We start from the raw sequence: 25,655 nt of genomic DNA, 5'->3' as shown, positions 1-25,655 counted from the left end.
TTCATTTCAGCTAGAGTGTTAGGCCATGTCCAAAATATTGTTCCCATAAAATGTATGAGCAATTACTTCAGAGGATATCATAACAACATACCAAGCACAGCTCATAACAAAGAGTGAGTGTCCTTGAGTGTCCTTTTTATTCTGTCACCTAGCTGACAGTGAAAGGGTTAACAGCATGTGTTATCTCTCTGGATGCTAACATTGTCAGGTCTGCGGCAGTGCCAGCGAGGGTTAATGCGTTTGCCGTTGTCCGCCCTCATCGTGTTATCAGCAATCATCGACACCCGCGTCTAATGTGAAAGCAAAAGCGTTGCCAAGCACCAGACAGGAAGAGAAATCGGGCCAATAGACCCCAATCGAGGCTTAATGGGGGCACGGTGGCGCGGCTAGCTGAGACCTCTCGCTCTGCCTGTTCATCATTCACTCCTGCTGGTGTCTGGGAGATGGCAAGGGCTCCTGGCTTATCAAACAAATTAGCTGCTTCATCACTGAAATGGAAGCGGTAATGCACAGACTGCAAGGTTATCCTTTCCTTTGCAGGGTCTATGAGCTGTCCTTGTTTTCAACAGCATGAATTGAAGTACTGAGCAGCAAGACGTGATGTTATATATAAAGAAAGAGTGCTCTATATAAAGTGGTGTGATGGAGATGGGGGGGGGGGGGGGGGAGCTTCACTGGCCCACTGCAGTGCACTGTGAGCTGGGTAAGAGATGGTGGGTGTCTCCCGCCTCCTATGGGGTCTGACACTCCATCCTGCACATAAGAGTGGGCAAAGAACCAGTGTGCGGCGGCTCCTGTTTGGACAGCGGTCTGACTACAGTTGTGTCAGGAGCCAATCGTTACCCTGCCAATCTCTGAAAACCCCGCCCACACAACACCAGGGCTCTGAGTCACAGAGCTGACTGGCTGTGACCACTCTGGCTCCACTCCATATGCAGACACTCCTACACTTTATCTCTCTCTAATTTCCATTCCTCCTCTTCACTCTTCTAAACTTAGACGGAACTTCTTCAATCTGCCGTGATTTTCGTCCCTCAACTCTTCCTGTTGCTTCTCCTCCTGCCTCCTCAGGGTGTGCGGGGATTCAGGACCAGGCTGTGTTGCAGTGAATGACAAACCAAGGACACATCCGCAGCACTTTTAAGTATTTGTATCTTTGCAGCTTTGCACCATGTTGACGCTATTCCAGAAGTCTCTGTTGTAAAAAATCACAGTGTACATCCCTCCTGCTGAGTTTGCCGGCTCCCACTCACTAGATGATGCTAAGGCAAACAGACACCATGTTCCATAGCGCCTTGCTTCTAGACAAACACAAGTGCACCCTCCCACCCCGCCCCCCACCCCTGTCTCTCCCACCCTCCCTCGCGCCTCCTCTGCATACATCCCCTCAAGTCCTGACTTGTCTGTCTCATCCCTTTTGCCCCTCCCCCATTCCCACATTTGACATCACAACATAATCCACATTCTGCTTCAATCAGACGGAAAAGCACAAACAGCCCCGTGGCAGTCACGTTACACACACACACACACACACAGGACATAAACACACTCGTATGCGCTTACAAATATAGGCGTATGTCACACACAGTCGTCCACACCGACGGGCCATGAACTGAAGGGGGGGAAGGGCTGTTTTCATGACAGCCATGTGGCAGGGCATTAAAGCCTGAGTCATCGCGTCATACCACACATGTGCGTCTTCCCTGCAGGCACTCAGCATGACGCCATACTAAAGGGCAGCCCAGAGAAGAGCAACAGGGGGATAAATATCACAGCTACCAGCAGGGCCGAGGAAGGCAAACATAAAGATGTACATGCCTCTTATTTGATAGGCAAAGTCTGAGCCAAAGAATCACAATCTCAGTCACGCTAAAATTAGTCTAGGACACTTGCAAAGTCCATTTTTAAATGCCATATATTTAGGCTGACAGCAAAAAGGCTTGTTAGTCAACGAGCAGATATTGAGAGACTTTCTCTTGAGTTTCATTCTTTTGTGGTGCCACTGTCAGCAAGAAGAGACATTACAGAAACACAGCAGACCGGTGATGGGCTGTCAATCGAGCGAGACAACATGACTGGCAGATCCTGGAGCGGGGCAGTGATCAAACTGAGTTCAGCTGTATTTACAGTAAAACCGATCCTTCAAGGATTCAGTGCAGCACGTATACTTCGTCCTCAGCGTGCACTGTAGTGAAATGTTTTTTAGCTTGAAGCATTAAGAGATGCAGCAGCTTGTTCACTGACACATCAAAGATTGCTCCTAAAAGCCCCGCGTTAAAACCACCTCAAACTGCGAATCAGTGTTTCCCCTACAAGTGAAGACGCAGGGGGTGCTATCAAAGGAGAATTTTAAATTCACATTGTCTAAATGCGGTTTCAGAAGCCGTTCCACCCCACTGAGAAACATTTCTGCCACAAACTAAACAAATAACTGTGGCAAATATTATCTTAAGGTAAATGTCGTAAGTGCTTTGTTAGGCCAGCACGCAAATGTAAACAACAGGCAACATTCATTGTACAACAGCGAGTAGGTTCTGCAAGGAGAGCATTCCTAGCCTCTGCTCTTAGGTATGCACTGCAGTTAAGGCAGCAGCAGCTATAGCATATAGTACATGAGCAGCAAAACTCCATTTTATGCCTATAAGCAACATTAGTACATAGCCATATTGGCAGTCCAGGCTTGTTATCTACAGCTGACATAGAGACGCTAATATTCACCAGCTGGAGTTGGTTTAGCTGAGTATGTAGAAATTAGCCTTTAGCAAAGAAGGTAAAATAGCATGAAATAGCAGTCAGACTTAAATTGTGTGAAACTACGTCTGCGAGTTAAGCTCCAACACATTTGAAGCAATAGGATGAACTATTGGAAAACATGTGTCTGTCTGCCACAACAGATGGTTCACCTGGATGCACGTTTTCCTAGATGTTAAGGCCTTGTTGAACTACACATAAAAATAGACGCACAAACAAGGACACACGCATAGGTAGGCTGTACAGCTCAAATCACATACTGTATACAGCTCTGTCTCTGTCTGCAGGAGCCTTGACACACACGCACACAACTCACAGCACATACACTCATGCACATACACTCATACACACTCACACACACACAGTGACAGGCTATTCCTCAAGGTCTGGTACCTTGGGAACCTCTCTGTCTTTCCGAGCTCTGTATGTGTATGTGTGTGTGTGTGTGTGTGTCAAGGCCCTTGCAGACAGAGACAGAGCATCCAGGTTTTAGTAAGGTCATAACCAATGATTTACACGGTCCATGGCCATCAGGTGCCCACAGCTTGTCGCCTGTTTGCCTTTCAAACACAACAGTCTCTGTCCCTTCACTCACCTGCTATACCATACATATATAGGGAATAGGGATGTCACAATAGCATAATTTTACTCTGCCATACCATACAACACTAGACCAGTTAACACAATATCAAGCAACAATATCACACCAAACAATACTGAAAACTATTGATCAGACTGGCAAGCAAAGCCGCTCTTCCCTAATCTGTCTTGTCATTATAATCCATCAAATTTGTACACTGGGATGCATCTTTTTAATATAAAGCTGCCAGCACAAACCACTGCCCTGTAAAGACCGTGCATCTGCTGGGGTTTTAGCTAAAGGTTAAAACACCGGCAGAAAATGCCTTTTTTTTTTTTTTAAAGTGGAGCAGGATGTCCACTCGCCATGAGCCTTTTCATGTAGTCAGACGGTGGGGAAGCAGAGAGGGAGACAGAGTAGGGGAGGCACAGGAGATAAAGTTCTTGGGAGGATTCAATCCGGAGCCACTCGACTATGTGGGCATGCAGAAATTGCCCAATTTATTTTACTTATCTATGTGGCATAAGCAACTATTGTCGCACCATTAAAACAATGGGTCATGTCCACATGCATCAACGACATTCACCTCCATCATTAATGCACAACAAATAAACCTTCAAACTTTATGTCCCGCCACCATGGTAAATATGGTATGCTGGATATTATGTCATATAGGCACATACTTAATGCGGGAGCGCCTTGCTGCATGAATTTGCATATTAAAGAGGAAAAACAATTTTCTTGAAACTACTATGTCTCCTTAATACTTTAAGATACAGCGTTCATATTAATACTGCCCGTGTATGAAAACAAGTATGTTGACAGAGGAATCTTTGCTAAATTAACGCATTAATCAGCTTAATTAATTACTTCATTAGCATAACCGATCATACTTAATATATCATGGTGATTATGGCAGGACATAAGGCAGCTCAAGTGCCTCTTGTTTCAGCTGATTTTCTCACTTTTATGGACTTGCGTAGCTTTTGAGGAACAGCAGGCAAGCTTGGTTTAGCCTGGAGCTGGCATCACACAGCTAACACCCCCCCCCACACACACACACACAGACCCCCCACCCCACCCCCCATACACACACCTGCCACAGATCCACACACGCAGATAAACACTGTACATTGTGCACAGAGCATATATGCCAGTAGAAATACATGTAGAAAATACACGTAACCTCGGGCCACATAAACCTCCATATCTTTGGGCGGGGCACTTTGGAAGAAGAGAGGGAAACAAAAATATAGGATAAGAAAATATATGAAATATTCAAACAGGGAGGGAACAGAGCCCACTGAGAAAGAGCGGTAAATTACCTAGCTAGACAAAAATAATGAGCTGCTGCAGAGAATCAGCAGTGTGACCAGGAGCAAAAAAAAAAAAATCAAGAAACCAGTTATCTCCCATTAGAACAGAACAGAACAACCAGTATGTCGAAGAAAGCCTGAAATCCTGAAACAAGTGAAAAATCACATCCCTGAGAATGTGAATGAGAGGAGGGAGATAGAAAATCAGCATGTGGTCGCGTAGGAGATGAAGCGAGAGAGAGAGAGAGAATAAGGGAAGGAGGGAGCGATGCTTTGCGGTTATTTCCGCGGTGAGACTTGGAGGTCACGTGAAGGGCAGTGAGAGAAGACGACTAAAACCTTTGCGATTCACAACATTCTGTCAGCCGGTCCCGATTACAAGCACCACAGGGACCGTGCCGACCTGACAGCACCGGTTAGATTCAACCCTGTCACACCAGCACACCTTAACACCAGTGTCAGGTCAGGCCACCGGTGTCAGCCATAGACACCGATGTTACATTCAGACGATGACAGCTAAAGATACCGTCTTCTTAAAAGATCATAAGCTTCTCATCCAGCCAAAGAAGTGCCATTGAGTGGGTCAGGTCACCTTGACAATATATAGAAACTTCAAAATCAAAATTCACTTATACTCGTCATCTTAATTCTAAACAGATATGTATAATTTATGATGATTTCTCACACAAACCAATGCCTTTTCTCTCTTAAAAAAGAGAGTGGGTGGTCCACGCAACTTTTGTATTTTTATTCTTCACCTAGACAGTTGGAAAGCGGAGGGGGAGACAGAGAAAAGAAAGCTCCGCCGTGATTCACTCCTAGACTTGTGGGGGTTACAGACTGTACAAAGCAGACGTCACCGCTCAGCTATTTCTGAGCACATATAGGCCTTTTTTTTTGCCAAATTGAAAGGCATCACATTCTATAAACCTCAAAAATGCATTTACATTGATCTCATACGGCTAGAGCTCTGACACTGTCGTTTACGATTTGATACATGACAGTGACATTATACTGTGACACTAGATCTACAGCATGTATGACAAAGTGATATTTATACCGTAGGACGAGTGAGAAATACCAGTAAAGGACATAATGTGCTGGTGGCAACAATCTGCACTTACTGTAGCAATCTGCCCGACATTCACCTATTTTCTAGAGAAAAGGGTACTTGGATGACATGTTTTAGAAAGTTCCCAGTTTTAAAGGTTGTAAAGAAGTTGTCTTTTTACTTTAATGTGCTTTGACAAGAACGAGCACGATGACGAATGAATCAGACTTACAAAATGAACCACAATTTGAAATCAATAAGAGGCATAGCGTTACCGCGTGCTGACGGACACATACCAGTGCAGATCACCATGCACAATGACAATAAACAAATCCAATAGAACACATGGGCTCATTTACTTTGGAAACTTGATGCAGAGGGACCTCTGTGGCGTGGGGGCTAGACAGTGGTCAAACCCCTCGGTCATGAGAGCCCTGTTACAGTACAGAAGCCTATTGACCAGAGACTAATATGAGTGCAAATCAATAGGTACATGGTCCAGGCTGGGAAATGCTGAGAAAGCAGTTGTTGGAAGCAAATCCTGTCATAAATCACAATGGGATGACGGCCCAGCGTGTCCTTGGGTGGCACTGTCTGCTAGGTGGGGGTGCAGCAAACCAGTTCCAAAGCATAGCCCCTCATAGATCCCTCACTGCATTATGTCCCGCCCCAACGTGTATACAGTAGGTATAGAGTCGGTCGAGCTCAACACCAGCCAAAACTATCACCATCCAAACACAAGGTCCAGTAGTTCTATTCCCATCTTGACTATGATTCAGTAGCTAATGCACCTGAGTCCACTGCCCCACCCTACCTTCTCCGAGTCAGAAGTCTGTTTCTGCACCCTGCATGTACCCTGGAGGCACGCATTCACTTGTAAGGGATGGATGTTAAGATATGTGTCTGCCAAGCAGGCCTCACTGAGGGCAGGGGACTTGTCTGTTGGAGGCAGGGGACCAGATGAGCTAGATCAGTGGGCTGAGACTGCTGGCTGGACAGACCAACAGAATATATTAAAATATCCGTAGCTAGACCCAAGTGTTTCACCTTGTGTGTGCATGTGTGTGTGTGTGGGCACATGTGTGTAAGTAGCTGTCTGACCATGTGTTCAGACTGCGAGCCACAAGACCAACGAGTCACCAGAAGTCCATTCTTCTGGAAACCCGGACGATGTGTGGATGGTCAACAAGTTTGTCAGCCAAGAAAAGTTAGCTACAGCTGAACTTTTTGTGGTTATCAGCCATCAACAGCCAATCCTGTTCTGTGAACAGTAGTTCCGTCTGGCAAGTGCAAAATGGGCAAGAAGTTGATTCCAGCCATTCAAAGCTTCCAAGTTCTGGACATCCTTTATTTGAAAGTCTGAACAACAACACTTGGAGAACAGTTGCATCCATCGTTGGGGTCGATGGTAAGCTTTAAAGTAATTTTATTTCTTTTTTTCTGTTTATTTCCGATTAACTCTACCTAATTAGCGCTTGCCAGCTAGCGATGTTAACTCGCTAAAACAACGTCATGTTATGACAGGCAATACCAGAGCAGCAAAAAATGAAAAATGAAAAGTTTGTAGCTGCACCAGAACACTACATTTATGCAGTCGGAGCCTCTCCCATCGCCCACAATCCGTCAGAAGAGAGCGAACCATCAACCAAGTCGCTCGCAGTGTGTACGCCCTGTGAGTGTGTGTGCATACAAATCTGTACCCATCTACTCCACTCTCTCTCTCCAGCCCACATGACACTGTGTATTTACGATGAGCCAGTCAAGCGTTGCCTGCCGTCTGTTGGGAATAATTAGTGCGCAGGTAGGTGACCTCCCAGGCATCAGGTAGAGCTGCACAGAGCCTCAGTACTGCACACTCACTGCTCTGTATCACACGTGCAATGCACACACACATACAGTATACACGTGTGCACACACACAAGCGTGCGCTACTACACACAGCTTGCTCTCTATTCCATGTGTAAAGTTCAGACGAATAATGAGAAGTGAAAATCTGAGGAGAGCACAGTACGTCGTGAAGTCTTTGCTGCTGTAACATAACTTTAATAAATCTTCAATGGAACAAAGCACTGATACTCGGAACTTGCAAAAATTTTCAATATTCACAGCCTCACAGTCAGACTCAGTTCAAGGCAACATTTCTACTCTATTCCTCCTCAACCCCGGCCCTTTCTGTTAGCCTTTCTTCGGGTCATTGGGATTTCTTGTCCTCCAATAACATTGCTTTCTAGTGAACAGAAATATCGTGTGGCCTCCTGAATTGTGATGACTCACTAGAGGGAGACGGACCGTGTATGTGTGTCAGTGTGTGTGCGTGCATGCGTGAGTGTCTGTGTGTGTGTGTGTGTGTGTGTGTGCGTGCGTGCACGAGTGTGTGTTTACGCGCGTGCATGCTTGTGTGCAGCTTTTCTTTCAGATTGAAGGAAACATTGACTCTCTCATCTAAACTTTTCCATTAGTGAACTGGTGAATCATACATGCCCCTCAGAGTCATATGTCTCACACAGACATGTGCAGACACACACACACACACACACACACACACACACAACTATCATTTCTGGCGAAACAGGAACCGGCAGAGATAAGGGACAGGGAGCAAGAGGAGTAAAAGCTGGAGGTAAATGTACAGTAAATTATTGAAGAGGAGCTACATGGCAGACCAATTTTAATCATCCTAAACCCAGATCCCATTTGGCGCTTGTCAAGGCTAAGGGACTTAAGCAGGACACACTGTCAGGATATTGGACGGAGAGAGGCAGCAGCTATATTGTTATAGTGCTCACGCAACAAAATTCGATTTCCACTGCTAAGAACAGAGGGAAGAGAGGATGTTGAGTGCTATTGGAGAGCATAAAAGATGAAACCCGGTACAAAAGGGGTCTTTGATTAAGAGTACTCCGCTGCGTCGCACAGGTGCACACACACACACACACACACACACACACACACACACCGGCACGCCCACAACCATTGTTCTGGTGGCGGAGTAAAAGTTGATGTGCACCGGGTTGACATGAAAGCCAGATCTCGGCAGCTCTCCGGTGACCTCACCACAGACCCTGCTTCTGGCCTCTTAAAAAATGCCATCTGGCAGACACAAGCTGACTCCTTCAACCCCACCAGCAGCCCCCACCACCCCCCAGCCCCCCTCATCCCCCACTCACAAACACACACACGCCAACACATATACACAAACGCACCACCGAACTCTCAATAGATGCAACGCAACAGGGTGATTTTTTTTTTCATTTCAACCCATCCCCTCCTCCTCTTCCCCAATCCTTGTCCCACTTGTGCGAAGAGTGAAATTAGGTCAACTGGGATGAGATACTAATCCCTCTTGATTTTGTGTGATACCCCTTCCCTTCCAGAGCTTTCATCCCCCATACGCTATTGCTAGCAAACCCGCTAACCATCGACACAGCAATGCATTTTCCTAGATGTATAGAGGTACATACTGTATCACAACAGGAGTACATAACATAACATTGCTGGTTGCTTATGGGAAGCGGAGAGAGACGCACATGTTTCTCACACATGTGCATGCACTTAGATGTCATCCACTCGCACATACACGCACAGTGGCAGCAGCAGCAGCTGAATTCCTTTGATGAGACTGTTGCTGTCTCATTCAGCCTCGTCTTTGCTGAGCCGAGCTCCGGCACATTACGTAACTAAATGCACACACAAACACACACGGCAAACACACATCCGCAGGCTTGCTCTGTACTATGGAGCGCTATCTAAAATGGCTAGCCTGCGACTAGCAGCACCAATAAAGGGAGGGTATAAAGAGGGAAGGGGATAAAGATACTAAAAAAACAGACAAATAGATGAATAACCAAATGATCTGTGACCTGAAATGCAGCTCCCCCACTCTTTAAGCAATGCAGTGGAAAGAGGGCTCAGCAGCGATCTCTTTTTTACCATCTACAGTCCCTGTTTCTCCGTGTGGAACTAGGCCTATTACCGCTGCAGACATAACACTGAGAGAGAAAAGGCAGCCGGAGAGAGTCCTTCTAATAACGCTCGTTACAATCACAATCAATTATCATCATCATGGGCATATATCATAAATTATACACAGTCAGTGTGCCGTTAGATGCACCAATGATAAATTACTGTGCGATACAAGAGTTTACATCACAAGCAAATGTTTCCTTATGGGCTGTCACTGTAATGGGCTCTGCTAACTTACAGCCCCGTTCATCAGGAGGCCTCGGGAGTGGAGGATGTTTGGGAGAATGGAATGTTTGGAACTTTGACATACATTGACATTCCGATCAGAAGCTTGTTGAAAATAACAAACACACACATTCTGAAACACTCTGTACAGTCTACCTTGATACTTACATGCTTTTAGTGGCATGTAGTAAATCAACAAGGAAAATCCAATAATTTCTTGTGCATTAAAATCTATATTTTAACACTCCTACATTTTTGCCCATTCAGTAGAGATAGCTAAAAGCTAGAAGGGCAGCGCAGTTGGTAATTGAATGATAAGAAGAGGAATGATGGACGCATGTGGTATGACCAAAATTTGCACAGGGATTCTTCTGGTCACAGCAGCTACTGCACAGCCTGTGACAAAGCCTGTGAATGTGTGTGTATAAATATGTCAAGTATGAATCACTGCAAACATGTATGTACCAGTGTATGCCTGTGTGTATAAACGTATATGCTTGTATGTGAGAATGCGTACACAAGTGCTTATACAGTGTTTGTATATTTGTATACAAGTCATCTACCAAGGTAAGTGTTTGTTTGTATGCATGTGTGTACATGTGTGTGTGTGTGCCAGCTCCTGTCTTTCCAGAAATAATAACCGTGGGTGTGTGTGTGTGTATGCTCTTGTGTGTGTTTGTGCTTGGGCATGCACGTCCTCTCCCATTTGTATGTGTGAGTCCTCTGACCCCCTGCGCCTGCCGATGAGATAATCTGGCAGAGCATGGAGTGACAATTTGATCCATTGATCTGTGTCTCGCCGGCTCACAGGGAGTCTCTGAGTTATAGTGCTGCCATCTCCCCCGGCCAACGCCAGTAAAGAGCCGTCTCTCCGGAGAGGTGAGCCGCCAGACACACAGCCACAGACCACCCAGCAAGCACACACACACACACACACACACACAGTCTGATGTGGGGTCTGAGCAATACTAGATAAAGTGAAAAGTGAAAGCAGCGCTGCAAATTTAGCCCTGTCTGGTCAAGGAAAAAGGGGAGATACAAGGAAGGAAGGAAGGAAGAAGCCTATTTTCCAGTTCTTTCTACTTTTTGCAGTCCTGCCTCTTATCACAAACACCTTTAGTCAAATTTAGTGCTGTTTGGTCAAGGACTAGGGGACATACAAGGAAGGAAGGAAGGAAGGAGCTTATTTTTCCAGTTCTTTCTATTTTTTGCAGTCCTGCCTCTTATCACAAACACACTTAGTCAAATTTAGAACTGTCTGTTTGAGGAATAGGGGACATGCAATGAAGGGAGGAGGAAAGGAAAGGAAAGGGAAGGAAGGAAGGAAGGAAGGAAGGTCTTTGACTTCTTGCAGCCCTGCCTCTTATCACAAACACATAGTCTCAACCTTCTCAAAACCAAAGAGCTTTTTTTTTTATTCAGCATTTTATAACCTAGCAATTCTGCTTATTTGTGAAATTACATTGCTAATCCAATGGATAGCTAATATGCGTGAACTGCTTGCACAGCGAAACCTCTTTCAAATGCTCACGACTTCTTTTGAGAAAGCCATTTTTGCTGCTGAGATATCGTGCAAAAAACAATTGAGAGCAGTGTGTGTGCAGTTAGGCATATCTGTCTCAGCGCATTACCACACACAGATCAATAAGGATTCTATTCTTGGCCATTAGATGTTGAAGCAAGGGATGACCTGTCTCTCTCTCTCCCTCTCTCTCATCTATTCGCTTTTTCTCTTCTCCCTTCTCTATCGGCCTTCTCTTCTCTTCTCTACTCGCTCTCTCGCTCCTCTAGTATTTCTCTTTCTCCATCCCGCTTCCCCTCTTTCCCTCCTCCAGAAAACAGCAAAGGGACGCTGTCATCTTCCCATCTGACCGGTAGAGGCAGAGGCAGAGGCAGAGGCAGAGGCAGAGGGAGAGGGAGAGGGAGAGGGAGAGGGAGAGGGAGAGGGAGAGGGAGAGGGAGAGGGAGAGGGAGAGGGAGAGGCAGGCATCAAACACAGGACAGTTTTGGGGGGATCACAGAATGATTGGCTTTATGGCTGGAGGGATCAGCCGTCTGCTCAGAAGATGCACACACGCACGCACACATGTACACACACAGACACACACACACACACATATATATATATATATATATATATATATACACACATACACACACCTCCTGTTCCTGCTGTAATTCTCAGCGCTCTGCCTCGCTGCCAGGCTGAGGCCCTTGATCTGCCACTTCCTGTAATCCTCCATGGGAGAAGGGTGCAGCCAAATGTTTGGGCAGGCCAGGCAAGCAAACAAACACACATACAAACAGACGCTGATAGCTGTAAATAGCCACTAACTGCACAAACAGTACCTCCGGGACGTAGAGGAATATAGGTGCAAGGGGCCCGGGGTACCTGTCTTTCATAAAGACGAGGTAAGATACGACAAAAAATGTTGCAACATATGAACTGGGAACTTGTTCATAGAAACAGCGTAGATGAGTCAGGAGCCAATCATGGCACAGTTGCTATACTGTGCCATACTTTCCATACTGTAAACAATTGCCTGTTTTGTTATATTAGAGTGTTTAGTTAATATTAGCTAGTTGTCAGTACCCATTCTTCAACAGGATTGTGCACTGGTGCCACGGCTCAAAGCTACAACACTTCAAAAACCAGGCGGGATCCTAACCAACCTGCCAATACTACAACTATCATGTACTAACAGCCTGAAGCTGCAGCACAGCAGCACAAAAATACGAATGATGAATACGCCATTATGCCCCCCTCATCTGTATCAAGCTGGTATCATTGTCATCAGATAAGAAGACAAGGCGGACTAAATGGCAAATGACGAGGGGGAAAGAGAACCAGCACCAACACCAACGAATAGATGGATGATTCCTGATTCACCTTCTCCTTGGTCTAATAAGGCTGTATCTGATCCACATCACTCAAGCAGAACAGAGGACGTTCTGTTCATTCAGGTTCAAAGTGACCAGTCTCAGCCGGTAGGAACAGTCTGACAAGATAATTTCACCTCAATCTAAAACAGAGGGAGAATGTGCACCGATGTACCTGCTATGGGCCTCAACTTCTTCTCATGTTGAGTTTACCCAGTCTGGAGCTCACAAGTCATGTACCAACCAGCGAGACAGAAACCTTATCGAGTTTATCCTGAATTAACCCGGACATAGCATTTCTACCATAGTAGAGATTTCAAGACCTTCTCTGTTACATACTTTTTCCATAATTTGTTCTGCATCAGATGCAGATGGTGATGCAAAATGTAGACGTGCTACAGGTAATTTAAAGAGAAACTTCGGGAACACTGGAACATGCCCAGAGACAGTCAAGTGGTTGAGTCTCTCATCTCTGGAACCATGTATGTCCCCTTCTTTAAAAATATTTGGTGGACATGGGCGCTAAGGATTCCATGCTCATCCTCCTCTGCCTGCGAGTGGCTCTGTTTTTAGCCTCACCTTTTCATGCAGGTGAACCCGAGGATGAGTCACAGCCATAGTTGACAGCAGGTGGGAAGGAGGGACAGCCGAGCGGACAGCTCTTCATCACACCATAATGAGCTGGCAAAGGTTGTAGGACAGGCAGGGGAACACATGGAGGACCTGTAAAAGCAGCCTGACACAGGCAAGCTAGCGGGCGTTCTCTGAAGCTATACGACTCCCTGCGGTGCCATTTCACCGCAAGCTGTTGTCCCTGTTTGTGTCAACAGCCTGCTATTGCAAGGAAGTCGATGCGAGCTACCTTAACCACTTCTCCAACTACATGAAATTGCAGAGCATTCTGGAGGATGTGGTTGAACGTGGACTTTTCACTGACTGTTCTTTACAATGAGGTGTGCAACAGTGGTGGATTTCAGGAAAAAACACGGGATTCAAAAGACGCCAAGTTAAGCTTGGTCTGTCATGCTTTATATGACTTAAGCTTCATCTTACCATGTTGTAACACTTGGCCCATGACTCTTGGACATGAAGGTAAAGACATAATGATATGAAATCGAATTCTTCTTGATGTCTATCTGCTTATTTGAAGCTTGCAAACGGATACAGAACTCAAAGACAATGGAAACCTTTGTATGCTACCTACAAGACTTTAACACCTGAAAACACACTGAAACCCCACAGACGTACATCAGCATCTGACCGTACCGGTCCACTTACCTGCTGCGGAGGCGAGTCTAGCCCTACGCAGGCTCTCCCTCTCAGGGATGCAGGGGCCCAAAGGAGCCTTCATGGGCCACAGTAACACATAGCAGCTCAATGGCAACTGAAAGGATACAATCTGAGAGCCCCACTCTGGGTCCCGACGGCCAGGATCTTCTGCACCGGGTCGAAAGCCATGGACGACGGCTGATAGGGGAAGCCATGACGGACAGTCTGGGCCAGCCAATGGGAGGACAGAGAGACAAAGAAAGAGAACGTGTTAGAGAGGATATCAATTTGCATTTCACAACAGGGGTGTTGTTTTGCCAAAGGAATTCACAGATGGATGTGGAAAGCATTATGAAACAGAGATGTAGACCCTGAAATTGCAGATACAAGAGAAAATGACAGGGAAGAACAAATGCTCTTTCTGGGCTTGGCTACTCTGTTCTTCATGATGGGATGATATTTGGCTTGGCTATTTAGAGTCCCTTTATAATCAGTCTATTTTCAGAATTCCTCTCTCTCTTTCCTCTCTCCTTATCTTTCTCTTCTCGCTGCCTCCCACATAAAGTCGTGATTACATTTGAGCCCTGGAAATAAAATACACCAATAAAGAGCATTGCTTTGGGATATTACAGGTCACAATATATATGTGACTGTAGCTTTATGGCATCAGTCAGCTGGTGGTGGGCTGTTGGATTTGTTTGCTTAGAGGCAGAGCGCAGGGCTAAAGCACATTACATAAGAAGGCTCAGTGTAGCAGAGACACCTGCCTTTTTCATGAGGAAACATTACATTTACAATTTGTTTTTGTCCAAAATGCAATGAGTGTGCAGGAGGGGGTTGGTGTCTTGCTCAAGGACACTTCAACAGGACACGTGGCTGTTGATGGACACTTTGGCTGGGAATTTAACCTGCAACCTGACCGTTAAAGCACAGTGTTTCTAGCCGCTAGATTACCCTTCCCGCCAACTCAAGTGCAGCGGGTTGACTACAACAACCCGTCATCCATATGGTTTCTTCTGCCACGTGTCCATAGATCCGCAGCCCAATTACGCACCGCGGAGCCGGCCCGCCCTTGCATTTTCACTAGAAATACACATCTAGATACTTTCGAGAAAATAACACAGCTGAAAAAAACGGAATTATAGCCAACCTTCCCCTGGTCTTAGACTACTGCACTTGAGCCCGTCTCGACTCTCGGCTTTACTCTGGACAGACAGGAGAACAATCTCATGACATGATGTGTTGGAACAGAGGCGCACCGAGACTCTGCCGCAACATGAAGCGCATCAATCAACAGCTCAACAAAATTATCCCAAGGCATCACCCGGCCCGAGACCAGACTTTCAGTACCACATCCCGCAGGAAGAAGATATATTTCATCAGGATACTATAGTCTACAAATATAAAATATCAGATAAACGTGAAGTCGCTAGGAATATTATAGCGATACCAGAAATGAAAAATAGGTTTAAGTCCAATAAAGTCACTATAAAGTCATTATTGAATACACAATAGAAAAATAATAGGAATTTGTTGTAATCCCAAACAAAAAAAAACATGTTAGATTTGTCCTATGTAACTGATCTACAATTAAACTTATTATCTGTCAAATAAGCCTCACAACAATTCCCAAACAAGTCAGTACCAATCTTCCCCAAATCACGCTGCTAGAAGGCGGAGAGGAGAAATGGAAATCAATAGCGAGCACACAGCGGTGTCTATAAAAAGGCCAAGCCAAACCATTAGGGCACACATGGGGATATCCTGCTTTTACACTGTGGTGGACTAAGCGGTCGCATGCACGACATGTAAATTGCTTGAGTGTTTATTAACCCCATCCATTTTTGGTTGGCCGTAACCAGTTCACACAGAGGGAGAGGAGGGCAGGCCGCTGCATTTCATTTTTAAAACGGGCCCAGAGTCTTATGAGGCGCAGCCCCCCGGCAATGGATCAATGATCTGGGGGGTAAACTGTGTGTGCGTGTGTGTGTGAGAGAGAGAGGGAGAGAGAGAGAGAGGGGGGGGGGGGGGAGAGGGAGAGATACAAAAATGGGGAGGGAAAGACAAGGCGGATAGATACACACACACACACACACACACACACACACACACACACACACATACAATCAACCAGCAGCGTCTGATTTGTTAATCCAAACCCAGCAGATTATGCAAGCAGGGATCTGTTTGGCCCAACCCCTCGGTATGACAGTTCATGCCAAGCGCACATGAACGATGGTCGCAGCAGACTATTCCCACTGAGGGAAATATTGTGTATAATCACATCCGAAACAACTACATGGTTTGAACTGGCGCCGAGCAAAATTATAAGACGAAAATATACAATCAAATAGGAAATGACTGATGTTTATTGTCCTTTCGCCGGAGCGCACTCGCCATATGCGCATTATAGGTTATACTGGCGACCAAGCCTTGCACAGGCACAGAGCGGTTTATGGTTATTCTCTTCCTGAGAGGCATGCTTACCAAATGGAAGGAAAACCTCCAACCAGCTGGCGGCCGTAGCGTTATAGTGGAGTATGAGGCTGCAGAAGAATATGCAGCTATTAGGCTTTGCCGATAAACTAATTTACTGTTGGCAGCGCACTTGCACCTGCTGTGTCTTGCCATGGGATAAGTAGTGCGGTGCTAATTGCGAATAACAATAAAAAGGTCTACACGTAGCTGTATAATAAAATGCTATCTGTGTCGCCCACCTTGCAGAGCTGAAAATGCTCGGACTGAAGGGTCTCCTGGATCAGATGGTTCTCCTGTGGCCCCACTTGGACGGACGGGGTGGAGGAGGAGACCTCTTTCAAGCCGTCCAGCACCTTCCTGATGTTGAACTTCTTCATTTTCAAGACTGCGGATCACAAAATCGAGATCACCCGCAAAAGATAAAGGGGGAAGCCTCTCTCTCTCTCTCTCTCTCTCTCTCACGCTCGCTCTCTCTCTTCTGATTTCCTCTGTAAATCTCACATTTTAGTGCTTGTTTTTTAGCGCAGTCTCCATGCTGGAAGGCTCTGCCGCGCACCGCTCGGGTCGGGCTCCTTGACGCGTGATTTTGGAGACGATCGCTTTTTTTTTTTTTTTTAATTATCTTGCTGGATGGCTGTGGTGCGTCGGTGTGATTTTCTCTCGGAGTCCGCGCTGTGTCCCACTGCGTCTCGGTGGCTCCGCTCTTCCTCTCGGCTTCCCTCCCCTCCCCTCTTCACTCTGTGCGCCGCTCAGCCAAGGCGGAAACGCAACGCAGCGGCGGTGGAGCTGCTGCTCTTGCGCATGTCTGACAGAGCAGAGGTTTCAACACAAAGATCCCGCCACCTTGCCACCTCTCCCTCTCCCTCTCTCTCTCTCTCTCTCTCTCTCTCTCTCTCCTCCTTTCATCCACCCCCAGCAACAGAAGCCACACACAAGTCCCCCCCCCCCCCCCCCCCCTCCCTCTCCCTCTCCCTCTCCCTCTCTCACACACACACACACACAGAGTCGGTTTTGCTCCACTGCACCTGGTGATGTTGGGATGCAGCAGTAGTGAGTGTGTGGGCACAGAGGCAGACAGGCGGACAGACAGACAGGGTGTGTCTGCCAGCCTGGTGACCTTGCTCCCCCTGACAAGACCTTGTTTCACACAACACATCAATATTCTAAGGCCACACCTCAACAGAGTTCATCCAACACTGAGAACCATAATGACTTTATCTGAAACCCCCCTTGGCTGACAGCCTACAGTGCGCTTTAGACAATTTGTATTGTAGATGTTGCCTCGGTATACTGCATATATTTTAGCTCTATTACATTTAAAGTTGTCTTCAAATTACAGAAGCTGATCCTTTTTATTTCGCAGAAGCACATTGAAAGCACTATCAGCATGATGTGGTTGATTCTGATATGAATGGTTTACAGTCATGGCCTTCTGAACAGGGTCTTACAGAGGGTGCAGGCTGGCCCATGGTGCAGGGGAGTAAATGGTAGCTCCACCATGCTTAAAATAACTACAGAGATTAACATTATCAGTCAGTGATAGGCAAAGGCCCCAAAATGCTCCCAGCACTTAGGGCCCATCGGGATACAGCTCTGCCAGTTCCTCTGAAGGTCTTTTCTACAGCCGTCAACCAGGAGCAGCTGCTACAGAGATCTACCGCTGAGACAACTTTATCGGTGCTTATGTTTCCCCTGCAGGCCCGAGTCACTTAAGTTCAGAACCTCCGCACAGCTGTGTGTACGTACGTAAGGTCACAGATGAAAGTACCAGCCTTGACGAGCTCAGCTGAGGCCGCCCATGCCTGACTGACACCGACGAGGCCACCTGTATCGGGCTGTTTGCTAACACGCTCATCCTCGACAGGTGTCCGCCGGCAGCAGAGCGGGGACAGAGGTGCAGCGGCGGAAGTAATATCTGTGTTTGCGCTCTTGCTAACCCGCACCTGATGCCCGACTCTTTCCTAAACTGGAGAAAGTCCAAAAAAGGCAATTTCAACTCCATATTGTAATCAAGTGCAATATGACCCTCGGTGATCAATGCTGATTATATGAGCTTGTCAATATGTGTTTCCACGCAAGCTGTCCTTTGTTGATGCACGGCTGATGTAAAGGATGCGTCAAGGAAATGAAGATGCTATTGAATACAAGGGCACAAAAAGATATGAAGAGGACCAGGGAGCAAATTATTAATTCAGTAATCGTATCAGGGTGGCACAAGAACAATTGTTGCAATGCTGATTTGCATAATGAACTGAAATTGACCATACGCACCTTGCAACCCCAACTAATGATATCGCCTGATCCAGAATACATTACGCAGCCAAACAAAAAGCTCCTTATTAGTCAATGCTTGCATGTGTGTGTGTGTGTGTGTGTGAGTGAGTGAATGATGTGGGAGGGCAGGGCTCTTGGCGACTCTGACATCAGTGATTTAATTTAGCACCATTGTGCTGCGGCCAGGCCATTCATCTGGCTGCATTGTGTGTGTGTGTGTGTGCGTGTGTGTGTGTGTGTGTGTGTGTGTGTGTGTGTTGTATGTAGAGTCTGACTGCTGTGTTTGTGCTCTTTGATAAGGCTTTCCATTGAGGCAGTGCTGTATTTTTGAGAGGGCCAAAGTGCAAAGAGAGTGAGGAAGAAAGACAAAGGGGGAGAAGGGGGAGGACAAGCAGAGGTGTAAATCCCATGTATAGTCAAGGTGACAAGGTTATATTTAAACATTTTATTGAATGTTTGGTCTTCATACTGTATGTTCAGTACAACCCCTCTGATTTGCTATACTGTACACCTGGCATCAGCTATATTATGAATATGATGTTAAATTCTCCCATATCCTTGGATGAGAAAAATGGTAGAAACAACACCAGGGTAGGCAACTGTAATGAAGCTCTTCGTGCAAGTGGAACCAAAAACATAAAGTAGCCTTTGTTATCTACATATTGTGTTTCAACCAATGAGGATGACTGTGAAGTATTGAAATTATAGCCTGCTGGTCACCTGTAGTGCTCTTACTGTCAGTAACCATTTCTATGCTGTGTCCGTAAATAGTTGAATAGTTGAATCAGTATTTTGTTATATCAATCGACGCTAGAGGGTAGCAAAAATTACATTTATTTATATGAAAATGTCACAGATTATTACTTTAATGTCAAATATAATGTTAAATGTATTTGTAGTTATTTGTTGTTATTGTAAGGTGAACTGTATATACTGTTACTGTCATTTGTTTCTCGCAGTTTGCACCATAATTGATCAGCATGGTTGGCTTCATCTCACAGGGTGTATGCATTCACAGTCGCTCACATGCACTAACATGTGAATGACACACATGAGTACCCCTCGGTATGTGACATCAAAAGGGTTTGGTAATGATAATTCAACACTTTCTCATAAATAAAAGGCATTTACGACTCCACAGGACAATTGCGTGAACCAATCACATCGGTGCAGAACACCCTGCCCCTGGAGCACCTCCATTATCTATACATTATCATTCAACACAGCAACCCTGGGAAATATGCAAATTGAGCATGCACAGGCCTATTAGGTCTCATGCACATGAGTGGAGAGCTAATCCACTGTTAATCCAAGGCCAGGGGTGAGGGTGAATGGGCCAGGAGCCTCTACAACATGACGACGTATGAAGGATTGTATCAAGTAGCTAGTGCATTACAGTTGTGCTCACTGGCTTTGCTCTAATGACTTGATCTTCCTGGGCTTACATCAGCAGTGGCATGACAGGGTAAGCCTGTTATAGGCGATGCTTAGCAAACCCATTAGAACGGAATCAAAATACATCACATCCACATAAACATATATTTTATACAATGTATTTTTTTCCTGTATTTTACAATAAAAGGATGCTTTGGCATAGCCCAGGGTGAAGTATACTGTTGGCCTGTACACTGTGGAGTGCACTGAATACACCTACACATGCAAATTTGCATATATTACATAGACTTTTGCATAAAGATTATGAATATGCATCTACATAAACAGGCGACGCTCAAACAATACACCCACATATGCACCAAGAATGCAAACACAAACAGTAGTGTCCCCGCGCACATGTAGGGTACACACCTCTGGTGGGTATTTAGCTGTGAACCGTGCCTGTCTTTTAAAAACCTAAACTTATACAGACCCTAGCCTAACTAACCCTGTCACACACACACACACACACACACACACACACACACACACAGACACACACACAAATACACACACGCACAAAGCTGCTATGCGACACAACCATTGTCTTGGTTTCGGTGGTAGTAGAGTCAAGACTGAATCGGCTCTGGCACCACGCTGCGCTGCCCCGGGGCGTGGCATCACAGTCGGCCCTGTTTGACCCCTATAGCAGCAGAGTCCCTGGGCTGTCTGGTGAAAGTGACAAACCTGGAGGGACACAGGGGACAGCGGCAGGTCACAGCGAGTCGGGGCGTCTGCCTGTCATGAGGAAGGACCAGAGGGACCGGGACCTTCCGCCCTCGCTGACAGTTGTAGTTAATCAAGCGAATCATAGCACACCTGAGTATAGGGCTTTCGACCCCAGCCTCCCAGCAGCGCTCAGCCACAATGTCCTCATCCTCCACCATGCAGCCTAACGCTGGCTAACGAGGGAGAGGACATATCATTCACACACACACGTACACACGCAGACCCCCAGGCGCACGATTAAAAAGAACACACAGACGACACTTGCACGCAAGTTGCGTGCTCACAGAAATACACATCTTGCAGTCCTGCATGCATCTACGCAAGTACAAGTACAAACACAAACACACACAACATACAAAGCACACATGTACACACAGCAGTCCCAGAGGAATTGTAAGTTAATGAGCCTCTGTCCTTGAGGGAACACTTGATTGTCTCTGCCTGGATAAATAGGAGGATGTTTTCAATGTCAACCATTCCCCAGCAAACACATGTAGATATGGGTGGCATGCAGTCGGGTATAGCATCACTTAGAGATACATCTGTACACCCCCCCCCCCCCTTCCCCCTGCAGTACCAACCCTTATGGTTATGGAGGGGCTCATAAATATTGATGGGAGGATAAAAGAGATGAGGAGATGTGGGTGGAGAAATTGAAAACATCATAAAGCCTTCATCACATCCATTGCGCTCCTAATCAAAAACGCAACTCTAATACAAGCACAAGTTTACAATCCTGGTCACACACCTCATTTTTGACAGATGTGGGGTGAATGTGTGTGTGTATGTGTGTGTGTGTGTGTGTGTGTGTGTGTGTGTGTATGTGTGTGTGTGTGTGTGTGTGTGGGTGTGTGTGTGTGGGTGGGGGTTGGGGGGGAGAAGAGAAGAGAAGAGAAGAGAAGATTCTTTTCTCCACCAAGTGAATTTCATGTTGTCTGATTGAGTATGTTTTCAAGGTCATTTGCGATATAGCACTAACAAGCCAGAATTTACAGAAATTGTGGTGTGTGTGTGTGTGTGTGTGTGTGTGTGTGTGTGTGTACATGTGTCCGTGCACACAGCAGAGTGGCGGTGCTCGGGGGATGGACGTGACGCGACGTTGGCTAGTCTGCACTTGGGGCGGCACAGCTGGTATCAGTTCCAATAATCAGCCAAGGCGATAAGCCTACCATCAACACACACACACACACACAGTGGAGCAGATGGATGCCATTATTAAAGGAAAGGGCATTGCCAATGTCACCGATGCAGTGACACAGGACCTCCAGGAAGACAGATTCTTAGAAAGAGGCTCAGTCAGCGTACGGCCAAAATGAAGTTTACTTGAGCCAGGCATTGCAACAAACCAGACAGAGACATGTGAGGTGAACTGAAGACCACTTTGTCCTTAGTTCAATGTCAGTGACTCAATGAGTCGAAACCAGTAACACTGTCAATCCAAGTCGTTTTAAGGAGGCGAGGTGAAATCCAATACATTGACTAAAAGCCAAACATGATGTTTCCTGGTATTAAGTGGGACTGGAACCCGATTCATTCAACTGAACTGGAAACTCAGCATATGAGAGGGAGAGAGAGAGAGAGAGAGAGAGAGAGAGAGAGAGAGATCTCCCATCCTGTCACCTAAGATAGTGATAATCAATGCTGACCACATGACAGTTTGACTATGGACAACTCCCCTGAGGAGCACGCTCAGCTACCCACCGGCCATTTCAGCTCCGATCAATCCACACTTTATCAATCAGCACCATGACCATGCCTGTGTCACTGCACTGGTGTGTGTGAGCATGTGTGGAGAGAAAAGCAGTCCTTTCTGTCTAAACGTTAAGCGTCTGTACAAATTCACTGGCATGATAATTGCTGGCCTAATATCATGTTGACATAACAAGGAAACTAATGCCCAACAAGGGAATGCCACAATATCCAGTTGATGAGTACTGAAAGCGGATACCGGAGGAAGTTAAATTCCCTTTCCCCCAGGGCGAGAGCGGTGTGATGGTGAGCTGTCTTACCAGGGACTCCTCTTTCTGTAGCCTCAAAGCCTCTGATGGTAAATTAAGCCACAGTATTATCCCCTGTGATTGGCAAAGGTTATTATACCGTCCAACAAAGTGGGATGAAACTTAGACTCCTGTTTTATTGGCAACCCAATGCCTCTCAGCTCTGCTGCGTAAACTAAGCCTGCACTGCTGATCTAATGCAATCATCTCAAACAAGAGGCAATTAGGTTGTGATTCAAGCAGTCACTGTGATGTTATTTAAAGAAATTGTGTGTATCCTCCCATCCACCCATCTATCTATTAGATTACACTTTCATCCGTATGTCTATTGGGGCATAGCTTTGAAGTGATGACATCAAATGGTGTTTGATTAGTGCTGAGCCAGACCAAACAGTTGCACACTTGCATGTAATATACCACTTTATCCATACATACAGGTACACACACACACAAAAGTGTACAATCCACGGCACATGCTATTCAAAGATCATTTGAAATGAACACTTTGGACAGACTGTGGCACAGCAGGAAGTTACATCACTACAGCTGCACCCCGACACCCAGGATGACTTCCCCATAATCACCGCAGACATCTGTGACTTTCACACACGAAAGAGAAGAGTGGGCACGAAAAAAAAGAAAAAGAAAAAAAGAAGTTCCCTCATATCAATATTAGTTAGCGTATCTGTCAGGGAATGTAGCCCGGGTTTTAAAATATCCCGGGAGGCGGCTCGGACACATCAGCCAACCTTTTGATCTTTACACGCAGCGGCGCGCCCACACACAGACACCATCCCTTGATCCCTCCATCTTCAAAGTTGTGTAGTGATGTGCTGGGTGAGGGACAGCTGTCAGCCCGGGCCCGCGCTTTGAATAGCAACTCGCCTATCTCTCCTGTCACTGTCGGAGCCTGGCGTGCACAGAGAGAGCCGGACCGCGGACCGTTTATCCAGATCCGCCTCGACATTTGGTTCCTTTGCCCTGGTTATATATTGACTCAGATTGTTTGACCTTCAAGTAAGAATAGACTAATTTTTATAAAGTATTCACTGTGACTCTGGGGAGGATCTTGTAGACAATGATAAGAGAGGACCATGGGGAATAAGTGAGATTCGATTAGACTCCTCGTTGCATCAGGAAAGCTAGTCTGTATAGATTACAACGGAACACATTCACGTATAGAGATTCTCAACCTATAGGTCTCTTGTCACCTAATTTTGTTGATGTGTACTGTTTTTCTCTGGTGATGATGACCCTGTGTTCTGCGCTCTATTCCCTCCGTACCTGCGAATCTGAAATGTTGCCGTTTTCTGTTGACCCCTCCTGACTCATTATTTGATTTCCCCAGCCCCCGGGTGTCTGCAGAACTGTGCTTTTGTTGGCTGAGGAGAGAGGCAGCGTTGCCGGAGGGCGGGGCGAGGAGGAGGAGGAGAGCGAGGCCAAGGCAGGGTGAGACAGGGGAGAGAAATAGTTGGGTTACAAGGATGAGGCTGCAACCAGGTCAGCATTTCTGTGTCTGCTGCAAGTCTGGGGTGCCGTCCAGCTTCCATCGCTTGGCGACAGTGTGTGTGTGTGTGTGTGTGTGTGTGTGTGAGAGAGAGTGAGAGAGAGTGAGAGAGAGAGAGAGAGAGAGAGAGAGAGAGAGAGAGTGACAAGGGGTTTTGGATTACTGCAGTAAAGCCTGGGCGTCAATCCGCGAGCCCTCACCTTACCCCCTCCAGTGCTATCATTCTGTCAACATTAAGGCTTTGGCCCTTTGCCCCCTTGTCATCAGAGCCGAGTCTTAGCCACGGCAGAATAGGTCTCTCTCTCTCGAAGTATCCCTCCTCCGTCTTGTCTCAGCATAGCAGGTTTGCCCTCTAAGGCAAGACCTCTAAAGCGCTTCTATTCCAGGGGGAGATAGCTACAACACAGGGACAATGCTGCAGCATGTTGAGCCAACGCGCCAAAGGACCCAGCATCCACGCGGTGCCAGCTGGAAGCGTGCGTTTGTGTGTATGCGTGTGTGTATGTGTGCAGGGCGGAGAAAGGCGAATGAACAGGCAATAAAAGCAAATTGAGCTGATTATAAGGCACTTGCAGACTTGAAGGGCACTGCATATCCTTTGAACACATTGCAGATTTATAGCTTAAATGCAGTACAGGCCTATACCTTCTCATGGAAGAGTAATCAGAAAATCAGTTCAATGTGTGCATAATTGAAAGTTGTACACTTAAAAGCTATATTGTATCTATAGCTGGCACCACTGCCAGTACAAACTGTACAAAATACGTCTTGCAGAACAACTGCTTTTCCTGCAATTCAGGATGTCCTTTGTCATTTGCAAAGGTAACAGTTCTTAAATTATTGGCTCGAAAATGGAAAGTGAATCAAAGGGCAACCACTAGACTGAGTATCCATGCCACTCGGGGCCTGTGGTGGAGCGTGTGTATCCAGTTTCACCTAATTTCATCATCCCACTGTGTGGCTCCAAGAATCAAATATTTTCTTATTACTTGTGTGAAGACAAATGCACACATGCAGGCACACACACACGGCTGACTGTCCCCTTGTTTTCAAGGTTACAGCAGAGTTCTTCTGTCGCTCACAACACATTTGCATCAAACCACCAGCCAACAGCTGCCAATTAACAAACAGCCTCTCCGTTAATACAAACACGTCACTGCCAATTAGAGTGTTGGGGGATCTCTCTCTAACTGCAGATTTG

The 25,655-nt window shown here is 46.2% G+C and overlaps 1 protein-coding gene across 4 annotated transcripts in view; it reads right to left on the bottom strand.

Moving 5' to 3' along the window:
• Positions 1 to 16,890, bottom strand: part of stxbp5a (syntaxin binding protein 5a (tomosyn)) — an 84,427-nt gene extending 67,537 nt beyond the window's left edge. For all 4 annotated transcript variants that reach the window (XM_071527391.1, XM_071527393.1, XM_071527392.1 and 1 more), the window contains exons 1-2: positions 16,753 to 16,890; positions 14,163 to 14,260 (exon numbers count right to left, since the gene is read on the bottom strand). In XM_071527391.1, the coding sequence (XP_071383492.1) occupies positions 14,163 to 14,260; positions 16,753 to 16,890 (236 nt within the window). The remainder of the gene's footprint in view (positions 1 to 14,162; positions 14,261 to 16,752) is intronic.
• Positions 16,891 to 25,655: the final 8,765 nt, after the last annotated feature.

This window comes from Centroberyx affinis, unplaced genomic scaffold (genome assembly GCF_046629955.1).
Source record: "Centroberyx affinis isolate AG114_WGS23_722 - 3 ecotype Tasmania unplaced genomic scaffold, CSIRO-AGI_Caff_v1 ptg001527l_1, whole genome shotgun sequence".
Lineage (NCBI taxonomy): Eukaryota > Metazoa > Chordata > Actinopteri > Beryciformes > Berycidae > Centroberyx > Centroberyx affinis.
This window is presented reverse-complemented; position numbering and strand designations above follow the sequence as displayed.